Below are 15,033 nucleotides of genomic sequence, written 5' to 3' on the forward strand. Positions count from 1 at the left end.
TGAAGCAGGTGAAAGAGAGAGTGGTTATGGGGTCAGGGAAGAATGGTTCAGGCAGGGGAAGCAGTAGGTACAAACCCCAGGGAGGTGGGAACATATTTGCCATGAATGGATGGTGTGGCTGGAGCAATAAGGGTAGGGGGGAGGTCTTAAGAAATGAGATCAGAGGCAGAATGGCATGGGCCTGAAGGCTACTGTAATGTTTAACTTAGGCAGGAAGCTGCATTTTATTTTTTTTAAATTTTATTTATTATGGATGTATGTGTGCATGTATGTATGTATGTATTTTTGAGAGAGAGAGTGAGAGCGAGCAGGGGAGGGACAGAGTGAGAAAGAGAATCCCAAGCAGGCTCTGTGCTGTCAACATGGAGAGTGATGTGGAGCTTGATCTCACGAACCCTGAGATCATGACCTGAACCGAAATCAAGAGTCTGACACTTAACCAACTGAGCCACCCAGGCATCCTTTATTTTGTTTTTTAAAAATGTTTATTTATTTTGAGAGAAAGAGTGAGAGAGGCAGACAGAGAATCCCAAGTGGGGTTCGATCCCACGATCAGTGAGATCATGACCTGAGCCGAGACAGAGTGACAGTCAACTGACTGAGCCACCCAGGTACCTCAAGGAAGCTGCATTTTAGAAAAGGTACCGAACAGTTTGCTGTGGGTGGAAGAATAAAGCCAGAATACCCTCCTTACCAAGGATGTAGAAAAATTTAATGGCGCTCCAATGTTTGAAAAAATTTTCAGTGCGTGGATTATGTTTCCTTCCTTGTTCCTGTTTCTCTCCCTTCCTTTCTCTTATCCGTATCCAGGCCAAAAGGTCGTCTTTGCTTATTAAGGTTTAGACCGATAGCAACTAAGCAACCAGAAGTGAACATTACAGGGAAAGGAAATACTGCCTATCTGCTTATATTTAGGAATGCAAATTCAGAAAGGCAAAAACCATCTGTGAAAAATTTAAAGGAATATACATTTTCAGGATTGAGAAGAAACAAACGTCTGGCTGTTGAGTGGGTGTTGAACGTGCCAGAATTACTAGATGGAATTTGAATATTGATCTTTTTTCACAGACTGTTGGATTGGGTGGATTCTTGGTAAAACCAGTAGTGTGTTGTCTTTTGAGCGTACTCTAGTCAACATGCAGGACGCAGCAACTAGCAACAAAGGGAAACAGAAAGTGAAACATGGCAATTGATCTAAAATCTTCTTGGGAAACCGAAAATTAAGTAATGCTTTTAAGAAATACATGTAAGTCAGTTTTTCTGGATTTGCTGCTTGCTGTTTTGCCCTGCAAGTGTCCAGGCTGTTCCACACATTAGAGCTTCCGAGCCCCCAGCGTGCAGACACCTCTTCCAGAGGAGGGGATGCGAGGGGATAGAGAGATGGTGTTAGATTATAAGACACTCTGATGACTGTGACCTCTGGGTCGTCAAGCACCCCTCACACAAACACATCCATAATCCAGAGATTTATGTTGCATGAATGAGCTCTGCTTTCCGGCTGCAAGTGATGTATAGCAATACCTGGGAAGAGCTGCCTAGTAGATTAACCAGTCATCCGACCAGTGTTTACCTTTCATGTTTCTCTCTCTGGAAGAGTTCCCAGTGGTTAGACTCACTTTAGTGCCAAAGTGTCACTTTGGGCCTCCTCCCCAAACTCAAGCACTGTAAGATACCATTTTTGTTAAATCTAACAAGTCTTTTGTTTTAGTTACAAGTATGTTGAGAAGATCGGATCTGTGTGGCTCTGATGTCTAGCCTTCAATGATGAAGTTTGCTCCCTTCGATTCCTAACGAATTTTAGTAGAAATCAAAAGGCTTTCGCAATCTGTGTATGAATTCCTTGAGGATTTGTGTTCTTGTGGATTACGGATCCCCACCAAGAAATGCAGGCAGCCTCTAGTAGTTGGAAAAGGTACAAAAAAGGATTGTCCCCTAGGACCTCTGGAGGCAGTTGCCAATACCTCTGTGGCCGTTGCCACTGGATTTCCATCCAGTGACACCCATTTCAGATTTCTGACCTTCAGAACTGTAAGATCATAAGTTTTTGCGGTTTTAAGCCACTAAGTTTGTGGTAATTTGTTAACAGCCACAGTGGGAAATTAATATATCCTCCCCCTAAAAAAATACATGGATGAAAAAAGCAGTCACACTGTTTCCTTATCTCTTCCTTTTAAAACTATTGGATGAGAAAAGACACATTGTTTCCTTATTTCTTCCTTTTAAAAATATTGCTTGGTGTGCAACCCCTTTTTAATAAAATGTCACAAAGGTGGTTGTTACTGATGGTCTCTCAGATCATTTAGCATCCTTTTCCTGTGTTTTTGATCAATCAATACCAGAAAATGACTGAATAAACAGTGCTACATGTGGCATGAAAGAAGAAAAACTGCTTTGGAACAATAAACAGCAAACAGCAAACGAGTAATTGACTGTGTACTTGTTACTCACTAGATCGTAAACTTCAGGAGGTTTGGGGAGATGTCTGCTTTCTTTGCTGAAGGGGAGCAGAGTATGCTGCCCCAAAATATGCCATGTTGGTGTAGGGATTATTTTGAACTGAGGGCAGTTGAGAAGAAGCAGGGTACAAGAAATGCTCTGCACACTCCCCCTACCTGCCTACAAGCAGTACAGAACTTTGTAGTGGTGTCCCCTTACCCTCTCCACCAGGAAGGTGAGAAGTTGATTGCCTGAGACAAGTGTAGACCCTTATCAGCCCAGAGTCACTGCTGGAGGAATCTACATAATAAACCTTCTTCTTCTTTTTTTTTTTTTCCTAATTTTTAAAAATCTTTATTTATTTTTGAGAGAGGGAGAGAGTGAGCAGGTGAGGGACAGAGAGAGAGGGAGACACAGAATCCGAAGCAGGCTTGGGGCTCTGAGCTGTCAGCACAGAGCCTGATGCAGGGCTCGAACTCACCAACTGTGAGATCATGACCTGAGCCAAAGTTGGACGCTCAACTAACTGAGCCACCCAGGCCCCCATAACAAACCTTCTCAACTAGCCCTTGTTTTCCATTAATCTCCCCCAAATATTTACATTCCTACAGTTTGTCACCCTAAAAACTCAAGGTTCTTTTCCCTTCTCTAAAATTTCTTATCCCTTCTCTAAAAATGCATTGTTCGTTTGCCAGGATGCTATGTTCTAGCCACCCTTTTGAGTTACTCATCACTGGGTGCTCCCCTGTGTGTGTGCGGTGCATGTATTCATAAATCTCTGTTTGTTTATCTCTTGTTAATCTGTGCTTGTCATTCTAATTATGGAGTCCTGGCCAATGAACCTAAAATGGGTAGCGTAAAAAGATTTTTTCCTCCGCTACATCACCATATTTGGTATCTAACACCAAAAACTATTTGTTGATAAAATGAATGAATGAAACATTTTTGTTTTATGTAAATCCAGGCCTTTGTTTGCTACGAATCTACTCGACAAATGGTTTTTCGACTATATAACATTCACAGAGAAATGGTTCCTCTCTCACGTAACAGAGATGTATATATTCTGTTTCAGTATTTTCTGAATAGAACCAATATTTTACCAGGTTTGGGTAATGGTTAAAAACTTGCATCACTGCAGTGGATTGCTTAATATGTTTCTGAAAGTAGCAAGCAGAAACAATGGTTAGAGTTAACATGTTTACCTAAAATCAAATAAAATGTGAATGTGGTTCATATTTCCACACCCAGGATCAGGTACCAGAGTTCCCAGAGTCCACAGCCAGCCGCAGGGCCTGCTCATAGTACTCCAGGGCTTTATTCATTTCGCCTTTGACTTTGTAGATAAACCCAAGAATGCTCAAGCTTTCTATGTCTGATGCATTTCTGGAAAGTCTTCTTAAAGTCAGTTTCTCCAAAGAATTAATACATTTATCTCTTGTCAGTGACACCTTTTCTGTTTTTAGTGCTTTTAAATAATGGATAATTGCATTGACTTCAGATTTCTTTTGAAATTCCTGAAATTGACCATAGTGGAAATGTACCTTTTGCTGTTTTTCTTCATCGAGGGACGTCAAACATAACAATTTTTGGTAAATGTCTTCAGCTTTTCTGTGGTTGCCAGCTTCTATGTACATACCGGCCAGGTGTATATAAGCAACGTCAAATGTGGGCTTTTGTTCCAGAGCAAATTGAAAATGAGCTATGGCTAACCTTACCATTTGGTCGACATTGTCTCTATCCTGTCCTCTGGGCTGCCAGTTTGCCGCTCTCTTGATTTGGATCATGCGTGCCTTGTAACAAAGCCCCATCTGGTGATGCAGGAAAGCGGAGGAGGGCGTGGCCCGCAGGGCCCTCTTTAGGAGCTGAAGAGCTTTATCCAGAGCACCTTTCCTGCGGTAAAACTTGGCCGCGTATCGAAAGACGTAGGTCTGCGAGGACATGTCGGTCAGTGCCTCTTCGACGTACTTTTCTCCTTCGGCTTCTTGGCCCACGTCCTGAAGCTTCAGGGCGAGCAGAGCCTTGATATACGCGTCTTCTGGGTTTAGCCTGATGGCCTCTTTTAGAGGCTGCAGACAAAATGCGTCACTGACCTGGGTCGCTTTGTTGAAGCCGTCCAGGCGATAGATGGTGATGGCATACCCAGTGCTGAATTCAGGGTTCTCAGGCTCCGCTGCCAGAGCCTTTTCGAAGCAGGCCTTGGCCCGCTCGTAGTTCTTTCCTCCACACTTCAGCAAGGCCCACCCTTCCTCACAGTCCATCTGAGGACACTCCAGCCTGTAGCAGGAGGGGGCTGCAAACTTCTCACAAGTGTTCGCCACCCTGTCCAGGTAAGTCTGGGCCTCCGCCAGCCTGCCCATGTGGTGATACAGCCAGGCGTAGTTGCCCCAGGTGACCAGGCTTCTCACAGCCGATCGGTCGCCGTGTTCCTGCTGGATCAGGTCTTCGGCTTCCTTCAGGCTCCCCAGGGCCTCCCGAGTCTGGCCTTTCAGGTGTCGGACGTAGGCCAGCAGGTTGTGTATGCCCGCGTTGTATTTGGTGTCTAGGAACTCAATCTCATCAAAGATCCTGTTCTCTAAATCGGGCATCTCAGTGTCTTCAACTAGCAGCTCCCAGGTGAAGTGGCATCTCAGCTGAAGCAGCTTACCTTTGACCTCATCAGCATTCTTACTGCAAAAGAGAAAAACAAGTTTTCTTTGTTAAGTGAGGAACGGTCGATAGAAAGAAGCCAGATAAAACAGCTCATCTTTAGGACTTAGCCTTGGAAAGGGCACGCCTGCTTTGATTTTCCTTAGAATCCCTACGTTCCTAAGATCCGCACAGACTTTGAATGCAGTTTGCTTGGTCTCAGACACTGGCTCCGCCACTTTTTACCAAGTAACCTCTCTCTGTTTCAGAGTCTCGTTTGTAAAATGGGGATAGGAATAGACTCAGCACACTTGAGTCTGAAGTTGGGTGAAAATTAATAAGCCTGTATGTGTGTTAAGTACTTAGAGCACATATTACATGCTATAATGAGAGTTTCCTATTTTCCTATTCCTACATTCAGGACAGAAACCAGTTAGAAACATAGAGCCTGGGTGGCTCAGTCAGTTGAGCATCCGACTTTGGCTCAGGTCATGATCTCGCAGTTTGTGAGTTTGAGTCCTGAACTGAGCTTGCTGCTGTCAGCACAGAGCCTGCTTTCAATCCTCTGTCCCCCTCTCTGTGCCTCCCCCGCTTACACACTCTCTCTCAAAAGAAAGAAAAAAAAAGAAAGAAAAAAGAAAGAAACGTAGAGGCTTATAAAACAGTATTCACTTCAGGACCTTAGTCTGTAGGTTATGCCACAAATTTAGACCACCTGAAAGAGAATATTTGTTCGACCAATTTTTTTTTCCACTTATAATTTGGAAATAATTAGAGAATCACTGAAATTTGCAAAGAGAGTACGGAGCTCCAGTGTACCCTTCGCCTGGTTTCTTCCAATACCTTACACAAGTACCATACAATAACAAAATGAAGACACCAACATTGGTACAATGTGTGTAAGTCCTGTGTCGTTTCATCACGTGAGTAAATCCACGCACCCAATCAAGATACAGAACTATTTTATCATCGCAAATATCTCCCGCACACTGTCCCTTCAGTGACACCTGTTCGCTCCCCACTCTCCAAACATCCCTAGCCTCTGGTAATTTGTTTCATCTCTATCACTCTGTCACTTCGAGAATGTCATATGATGGAGTTATACAGCATTTTGAGACCACCTTTTTTTCACTCACCTTTTTCACTTTCACTTTAAAAGATTTTCTTTTTAAGTAGTCTCTACACCCAGTGTGGGGCTAGAACTCCCAACCCTGAGGTGAAAAGTCACACACCCCACTGACTGAGCCGGCAAGACGCACCTCATCTGAGAACGTCTTGATTTAATCTTCATTCTAGAAGGATATTTTTGTGGGGCATAGGATTCTGGGTTGAAAGTTCTTTTCCTGGGGTGCCTGGGTGACTCAGTCAGTTGAGTGTCTGACTCCGGCTCAGGTCACAATCTCATGGTTCATGGGTTCAGGCCCCGCGTCAGGCTCTGTGCTGACAGCTGGGAGCCTGGAGCCTGCTTTGGATTCTGTGTCTCCCTCTCTCTCTGCCCTTCTCCCTCTCATACTCTGTTTCTCTTTCTCTCAAAAATAAAATAAAACAATTAAAAATTAAAAAAAAAAAAGAAAACAATTCTTTTTCAATAGTATCATAAAGAGTCAAATACTTAGGAATAAAGTCAACCAAAGAGGCGAAAGACTTGTCCACTAAAAATTACAAAAGATTGCTGAAAGAAATTAAGAAGACACAAAGAAAGGAAGAGGCATCCTGTGTTCACAGCCTGGAAGCTTTAATGTTGTTCAGATGTCAGTACCACCGAAAGCAATCTACAGATTCAGTGCAATCCCTATCAAAATCCCAATGACATGTTTTTTACAGAAATAGAAAAATCCATCCTAAAATTCATATGGAATCTCAAGAGATCTCGAATAACCAAAATGAACTTGAAAAAGAACAAAACTGGAGGTCTCACACTTTTGCATTTCAACCCTTACTACAAAGCTACCCCAATCAAAACAGTGTGGGATGGGCATAAAAACAGACACCTCGAGCAGTGGAACAAAATGGAGGGCCCAGAAATAAACACTTACGTATATGGTTGCAATGGTCATTTCAGGCTATCATGATGAGGTACCACAGACGGGGTGGCTTAACCAACAGATATCGCAGATATTTCTTTTCTCCCAGTTTTGGAGGCTGGGAGTCCCAGATCAAGGTGCCCACTGATTTGTTTCCTGAGAAGGGCTCTGTTACTGGAGTCCGCATGTGACCTTTCATCTACATGCACTTCTGTCAAGGATATCAGCCCTTTCAGATTAAGGGCCCACCCTTATGGCCTTATTTAACCCTTAGTACTTCCTTACAGGCCCTATCTCTAGATACAGTCACACTGGGGGCCCGGGCTTCAACATATAAATCTGGGGAGATGGGGGTTCACAGTTCCATAACATGGCCGTAACAATGGTCATAACAATGGCCAAATGAGTTTTGAAACACGTACCAAGACCATTTAATGGGGAAACATGTTTCAACAAATGGTGCCAGCAGAGCTGGATATCCACTTGCAAAAGAATGAAAGTGGGCCCTTATCTTACACTGTATACATATAAAAAAATGAACTCAAGATGGATCAAAATTACAAAAATCTTAGAAGAAAATAGGAAAAAACTTTATGACATTGGATTTGGCAGTCTTGGATAGGACACTGAAAGCATAGGCAACATAAGTAACCAGAGGTAAATTGGATTTTCGTCAAAATTAGAAACGTTTCTGCATCAAAGGGCACTACTGACAGAATGAAAAGGCAACTCCTAAAATGGGAGAGATTATGTGCAAATCACATATCTGATAAGAGATTAATATCCAGACTATATAAACAACTCTCATGACTCAACAACAACAACAAAACAGGTGACTACAAAATGGCCAAAGGACTTAAAACAGATATTTCTCCAAAGAAGACACACAGATGGCCAGGAAGCACATGAAAAGATGCTCAACATCGCCCATCATTAGTGAGATGCAAATCGAAAACACAAGACACCACTTCACACCCGTTAGGATGGCTACCCTCAACAAAACAGAAAACAAAAACCACGTGTTGGCGAGGATGTGGAGGAATTACCAGTGGGAATGTAAAATGGGACAGTTGCTGTGGAAAATGGTGATGATTCCTCAGAAAATGAAACAGAACGGCCATGTGATTCAGCAGTATCACTTCTGGGTATGTACCCAAAATAAGTAAAGGCAGAGACTCAAACAGACGATTTGCATACTTCTATTCCTAGCAGGCATTGTTCACAATAGTCAAAAGGTGGAAGCATCCTAAATGTCCATAGACGGATGAACCGCTAAACCAAGTGGTAAATACATACAGTGGTGTATTATTCAGCCTTAAAAGGGAAGGATATTCTGTCACCTGCTACAACATGGGTAAACCTTGAAGACATTGTGCTAAGTGAAATAAGGCAGTCACAAAGAGCCACTTATTGTATGCTTCTTTGTTTGTGAAATATCCACAATGGGGGGGTGCCTGGGTGCCTCAGTGGGTTAAGCATCTGGCTTCTGCTCAGGTCATGATCTCCCTGTTCGCGGGTTCGAGCCCCGCATAGGGCTCTGTGCTGACAGCTCAGAGCCTGGAGTCTGCTTTGGATTCTGTGTCTCCCTCTCTCTCTAGGCTCCTCCCCCCGTGCTCTCCCCCCCACCCCAAATAAATAAACATTAAAAAATTTTAAATCTTACAAAAAAAAAAAAAAAGAAATATCCACAGGGGGCAAAGACATAGAGAGAAAGCAGATTAATGGTTGCCAGGGCCTGGGGCGAAGGATGAGTGGAGAGTGACTGCTTAAGGGGTATGGGATTTCCCCTCAGGTGAGGAAGATGTTCTTGAAGTGGATACTAGTGATGGGTGGACATCACTGTGGATGCACTAAATACCACAAAATTGCATACTCAAAAAATAGTTAAAATGGCTAATTTTATCATACATGTATCTTATCACAATGAAACATTGTACTAGTAACCTGAACAGAAATTCTTCAAATGATGTATGTATTTTTCGTTAGTACATGTTGAAATAAACAAAACATTAAAACATAAACACCAATTGGAGTGCCATCTGAAATAGTCTCACAAACCTCCCACTGGTACACTTTAAGAAGCATGGGTGTAGAGGTCAAATTGGGTATCACTGAATAGAGACTCTGGCTCATGTCCCAGCTCTATCACTTACTATCTGTGTGATCTTAATGTTTCTAAATCTAAGCTTCATTATTGCAAAATCAGGGTGATATGAGTACCTGCTTCGTAGGTGTCTTTTGAGGGTTTTTTAAATAATTAAATATAGTTTACATCATAATTTAAATTGTTTAAAGTTTCTTTATTTTGAGAGACACAGAGACAGCACAAGTGGTGGAGGGGCAGAGAGTGAGGGGGTTGGGGAGAGAATCCCAAGCAGGCTTCGCATTGTCAGCCCAGAGCCTGACGTGGGACTCAAACCCACCAAGCTGTGAGATCATGACCTGAGCCAAAACCAAGAGTGGGATGCTTAACTGACTGAACCACCCAGGTGCCCCATAATTTACATAATAATTTTAGAAGCCAGGCTGGCACTTTATAAGCATTCAGGAAGCAATAGCTACTTTATTATCATTATTATTTTCCCTGTCAGTGACAACCCCCTCTGTCAATGGACCTGGGAGGAGGGTTGATCATAGGCCTGTAATTATGCACTTTCTGGAACTTTTGCCCCTTGAAAATTTTGCCCACTGGAGCACCGAGGGGAAATTTGCAAGTCAACATGAATTAATTTTTTAAAAATCTGTTGATATTAAGGGTTACTTAACTCAAGATTCAGTTTGGACAGCCTAGAAATTCCCACATGAGGCCACAACTGCAGTCCAGCCCCACCGACAGGAGGGTATCTGCAGACCAGAGGCTTCCCCAGGGGAGAGGGTCATCTGCTAATCTTAAATGCAGGGACGTTGAGAAGGCCTGACATAGGAGCCCAGCAGCACAGCGAGTGAGACCAGTAGTCTACAGAGGAGGGCCTTGTTCCCTAGACAGTGAGCTTCTGCCACCATTTGCCCACAATATTTTCCTCAAGACATCTGGGGAGAGCCCAGGACTGTGGCTCACACGGCTGTGGGGTCCTTTTCCCCAGGTGAGGAGCCAGCAGAAAGCAGTGTCCCTTTCCAGACAAACTGTCCATTCCCTCCCTCGGTCAGACAGAAGGGAGTTTGGAGAAGAGAATGTCAGAGACGTGGATCATTTTCTCCCTCCCTGCAAAACTCTTTTCCCACATCCCTCTGCTTCTTTGGGCTTTGTTATGAGGTAAGCTTCCTCGGGGTGATGCTACAAAAAAAAAAGAAAAAAAGAAAAAGAAAAGGAAAGAAAAAGCCTGAATTAAGGACACTCAGTCTCCAAGCGGACGCTCACCTGGAAGAGTAAGGAAACTCGACATCACTGAAATCAAGTCTTTTGAGATAGTACTGATTAGCCTTTTTTCCCAGAACTTCAGACTGACAGGCGGAGAAGCAGAGAAGTCCTTACCTCATGGCTGCCAGTTCTGCAGGGCCTTGTTTAGCTGTGGGCTCTTCTGAGATCCAGCCAGGAGACTGGGGTTTCAGGATGTGAGCCACATCCTGGGCAATATAAGAAAGATGAACAGTTCATGACGTAACCTGTGGGCGTGTTGTTGACAATTTAGACTGGAAACCGAGATAGAAACTGAAAGTGGAAAGTGAAACTAGTGAGCAGAGTTCCTGCTTGGGGAAAACAAAACCAGGATTGCTTTCTTTGGTCTGTCTGGAAACTGAGAAGAGGCTGAGGAAAAGCAGTTTCACCGATGTGCTAACTCTTGTCTCAGGCTCCGCGTGGCCTTGTGCAGAGCTGGGAGTGTGGAGTGCCAGGCACATAGGGTCCGCGGACCCTGGAGCCAGGGAGGCCTGGGGAAGTTGGCTGCGGGACCTTGCCACACTCTTGCCCCAGATCTGTGCCTTCGTTTGCTCATCTGGAAATAGAAAGCCTCCCTTTCGTGGCATAAAATTCTGCATGTCTCCAAGCTGGAGTTTTGACCCAAATCTGCCACTGTTGTCTGAGAGGCTGTGTTTTACCAGTTCTTCTCTGCTTTGTTTTTTGCATACCCTTCCTGAGAATGGCCAATGGCAGTAAGAGCTTGTAACCTGTTCCTTGTTCATTAGAACGGAGAAAGTGTATGTGCTAGCATCTTGAGACTTCAGACAGAACACGTTAGGCCTTAATGACAGTATTTTTAATGCCCTCTACGGTAGTCGTCTAAAGTGTCCTTACTCAGCAGACGTGACTCTCGTAGCTGCTCAGGGCCCTGTCCAGTTCTGGAGGCGCCCACGGCACCAGGCTTGGCATCCCTCATCCTGGCCCACGTCACTTTCTGTGCTCAGGGTGTCTGTGATAACAGGGAGACGAGAAAAGTGCTGAAATGGGGGGTGAGGCTCCTGTTGGTGCTGTCTGCCAAGTCCCTGTTTCTTTCTACCTTTCACTGGAAGCTGTCCCACCCTCCCGATACACGTCATAGAGTGGGGGTTTCTCCAGCCGCTCCTGCAAAGCAAATCTATCCCCAGACACAGTTCATTTAGTCCTGGGAAAGCTCCATGTTGAGATGAGTGTGAACGGGGAGTCCCGAGATGGACTTGGAGAATTGCTGGGGGTCCCAAAAGGGAGCGGGGAGATCTTCAGGAAAATGGAGTCTGTGCATATCTGCCCCTGGATGGAGACTGAGCTCTAGAACCTGGGCCTTAACCACAGAACCATTTCCGGAACATTTCTGTATATCAGATAGCTCACATGTTGTCAGAATCAATCATTATTCTTTTAAAACAACTTGTGGTTTTTGCCTTTAGAAACTCCTAATTTCTTCCCCCAGTGGTTTGATCCCTCTCGAATCTATCTTCCAAACCGCAATCCCCGAGACCCCAAATAAATGCATTGCTTGTTTTTACAGACACAGTCTGAGATCCGTTGACATTCCATGGTGTCAGAGAAGTGGGGTCCGGAGCAACTGCCTTCTGTTCCAAGCCGCAGTGGGCACCTGTGAAGTACCTGCAGGATGCCATTGTTTTCCACCGTCTCCCCTGGCAACCTTGTTCTTGGTGGTAAGTCCTCCTGGGCCCAAACCTCCCTTGTTTGGGTGTCCTCTGCTGCTGGCTTCTATCCTCTCTCGTTTCTGAAGAGAGGATTCTGTTTTCACTCATTTTGAGTGGAAGAGTTGGGTTTCAGCTTGTTGATGAATGCTCTGTTTGGGGAGATCATTCTCCTAAGGGGACTCTTGATAACCAGCCCCCTGCCGGAGCTCCTGAAGGATTTATGTGTAAGGAAGACGGCTCTTCTTGCTGAAAAATGTTTGCCTGTTAGACTCGCATTCCCCACGGTGATTTAAAGCCTTATTGGCCAACATGGGGCACTTCTGATAGTCCAAACTGAGGTTACTTGCATGCATAAACTGAAAAGGACTTATACAACTGAACAAAATGAGGGGGGGGCTTATTTTAAATGGAGATTCCAAAAGAAACACTGGAAAGTTTGCTTCCCTTCAGGAGCTAAGTCTACATTCCCAGCAGTTAATTCAGACCCTTCTAAGAGGCTCTCAAGAATAGAAGAAATAGCTGATGCCTCTCAACCCCTTGCCCCTCCTCCTCTGTTCTGCCCCCACCCCTGCTGTTCCCACCCCTTCTCCACCCCTTCTTCCCACCCTCTGTCTCCTACTCTCCATGTACACATCCTAGATGAGTTGGACTGCCCTTCTATAATGACAGCCTGGGCGTTCATGTAGATCCTGCAGGCATCCTTTCCCAGTTAGATCTAAGGAAGGAGGCTCTGAGACTTCATCAGTTCCTTACGCTCCTCGGACTAAGACAGAACTGTAAGCCATTACCGAGGACTTTCCCAATGCCTTTGAAGACCTGCTAAGATTTGTGAAAGAATTCCATGTAGTCAGTCAGACCCAGGAGCCTGGCTATTCCACCCTTTATCAACTTGTCCACATGCTTGTAAGTGAGGGTCAGGCAAGGGAATGAATTTAAAAATTAGGTTGAACAAAGCCTTTTGATAATTTTTCCAAGTGATAAACTATAGACAAAATAGCAGCCAGAGTGGCTGCACCAGCTTGCATTCCCAGCATTTCTTATTTCTTTTTGTTGTTTCTTCCTAAAATGTTGTGACGATAGCTCAGAGACTAGAAATGATTGACCAAACCCTCCCTCCTGACATCTTTCCTCAACTGACAGATATGACGAAGGACAATGCCCAAGATCCATTTCCCTGAGGCTCCCTGTTGCTCAAATGTAGCCATTGTCCTTAGGTCAACAACTCCTGCCTACACCTGTTTCTCTCCTCCGTGGGACATGACATACCAGAAATGAACCTTCCTGCGATGAAGGACCCAAAACATAAAATTATTCATCAATGTTTTTGAAAATTTATTGATCATCAATGCTTTCTGAAGAAAGATCTTGATCAAAAGGAGGAGATGTGAACAGAGTTATAAAATGGAGTTATGATTGCTAAGGGTCACAAAATGGAGCTCCATTAGGGAAATGGAACTTTTTTTTTTTTGGTTTTGTTTTGCAGCCTCAGCTTGAAATTTGTTAAGAGGAACTTCGGCTATAGCAACTTCTTACTTGACACGTCTCTGGAGGCAAGGGAAACAAAAGCAGAAATGAACCATTGGAACTTCATCAAAATATAAAGTTTCTGCACAGCGAAGGAAACAATCAGCAAAACTAAAAGGCAGCCAATGGAATGGGAGAAGAGATTTGTAAATGACATATCAGATAAAGGGTTAGTATCCAAAATCTATAAAGAACTTATCAAACTCAATACCCAAAAAGCAAATAATCTATCTAGCAAAGAAATGGGCAAAAGACGTGAGTAGACACTTTTCCAAAGAAGACATCTAGATGGCTAACAGACACATGAAAAGACACTCAATACCACTCATCATCAGGGAAATACGAATCAAAACCACAATGAGATGCCATCTCACACAGGTCAGAGTGGCTAAAATGAACAACTCAGGAAACAACAAATGTTGGCAAGAATTCACAGAAAGGGGAACACTTTTACACTGTTGGTGGGAATGCAAACTGGTGCAGCCACTCTGGAAAACGGTATGGAGGTTCCTCAAAAAACTAAAAATAGAACTACTCTTCAACCCAGAAAAAGCACTACTAGGTATTTATCCAAAGGTTACAAAAATGCTGATTCCAAGGGGCACATGCACCCCAATGTTTAGAGCAGCACTATTGACAATAGCCAAATTATGGAAAGAGCCCAATGTTAATCGACTGATGAATGGATAAAGAAGGTGTGGTGTGTATGTATGTATGTATATATATGTATATATGTATATATATGTATATATACATATATGCATATATATACATACATATATGTATATATATATATGATGAAATATCACTTGGTGATCAAAAAGAATGAAATCTTGCTATTTGCAACAACATGGAGGGAACTAGGGGGCCATTATGCTAAGCAAAATGAGTCAGGCAGAGAGAGACAAATATCATATGATTTCATTCATGTGTGGAATTTAAGATACACAACAGATGAACATAGGGGAAGGGAGGAAAAAATCAGATAGAAACAGAGAGGGATGGAAGCCATAAGAGACTCTTCAATACAGAGAACAAACTGAGGGTTGCTGGAGGGGAGGTGGGTGGGTAGGGGGATGGGCTAAATGGGGGATGGACATTAAGGCGGACACTTGGGATGAGCACTGGGTGTTATATGTAAGTGATGAATCACTGAATTCTCCTAAAATCATTATTACACTATATGTTAACTAACTTGGATTTAAATTGAAATAATAAAGAAAGAAAAATAAATAAAATCATTAATTAAAAAAAAAAGAAATTTGTTAAGAGGAGACAATTAGACTTGCTTCCCTAGAAAGCTGGATCTTGGAAGTGTTGGACCTGTAGCATATATATTTGAGTACCATTGTCAGCCATGTTTTTTCATGTGGCCTGAAAA

General features: G+C 43.5%; 1 protein-coding gene across 2 annotated transcripts in view; it reads right to left on the bottom strand.

Moving 5' to 3' along the window:
- Positions 1-3,378: 3,378 nt before the first annotated feature.
- Positions 3,379-15,033, bottom strand: part of LOC106980961 (interferon-induced protein with tetratricopeptide repeats 1-like) — a 39,484-nt gene continuing 27,829 nt past the window's right edge. Inside the window, exons 1-2 of one of the 2 annotated variants that reach the window (XM_015079058.3) lie at positions 10,558-12,654; positions 3,379-5,103 (exon numbers count right to left, since the gene is read on the bottom strand). In XM_015079058.3, coding sequence (XP_014934544.2) covers positions 3,687-5,103; positions 10,558-10,562 — 1,422 coding nt within the window. In that variant the 5' untranslated portion in view covers positions 10,563-12,654 and the 3' untranslated portion in view covers positions 3,379-3,686. Of the gene's footprint in view, positions 5,104-10,557; positions 12,655-15,033 lie in introns of those variants that run through there. The other variant, XM_027049892.2, reaches the window with a different exon arrangement.

Source organism: Acinonyx jubatus, chromosome D2 (assembly GCF_027475565.1).
Source record: "Acinonyx jubatus isolate Ajub_Pintada_27869175 chromosome D2, VMU_Ajub_asm_v1.0, whole genome shotgun sequence".
NCBI classification, from domain to species: Eukaryota; Metazoa; Chordata; class Mammalia; order Carnivora; family Felidae; genus Acinonyx; species Acinonyx jubatus.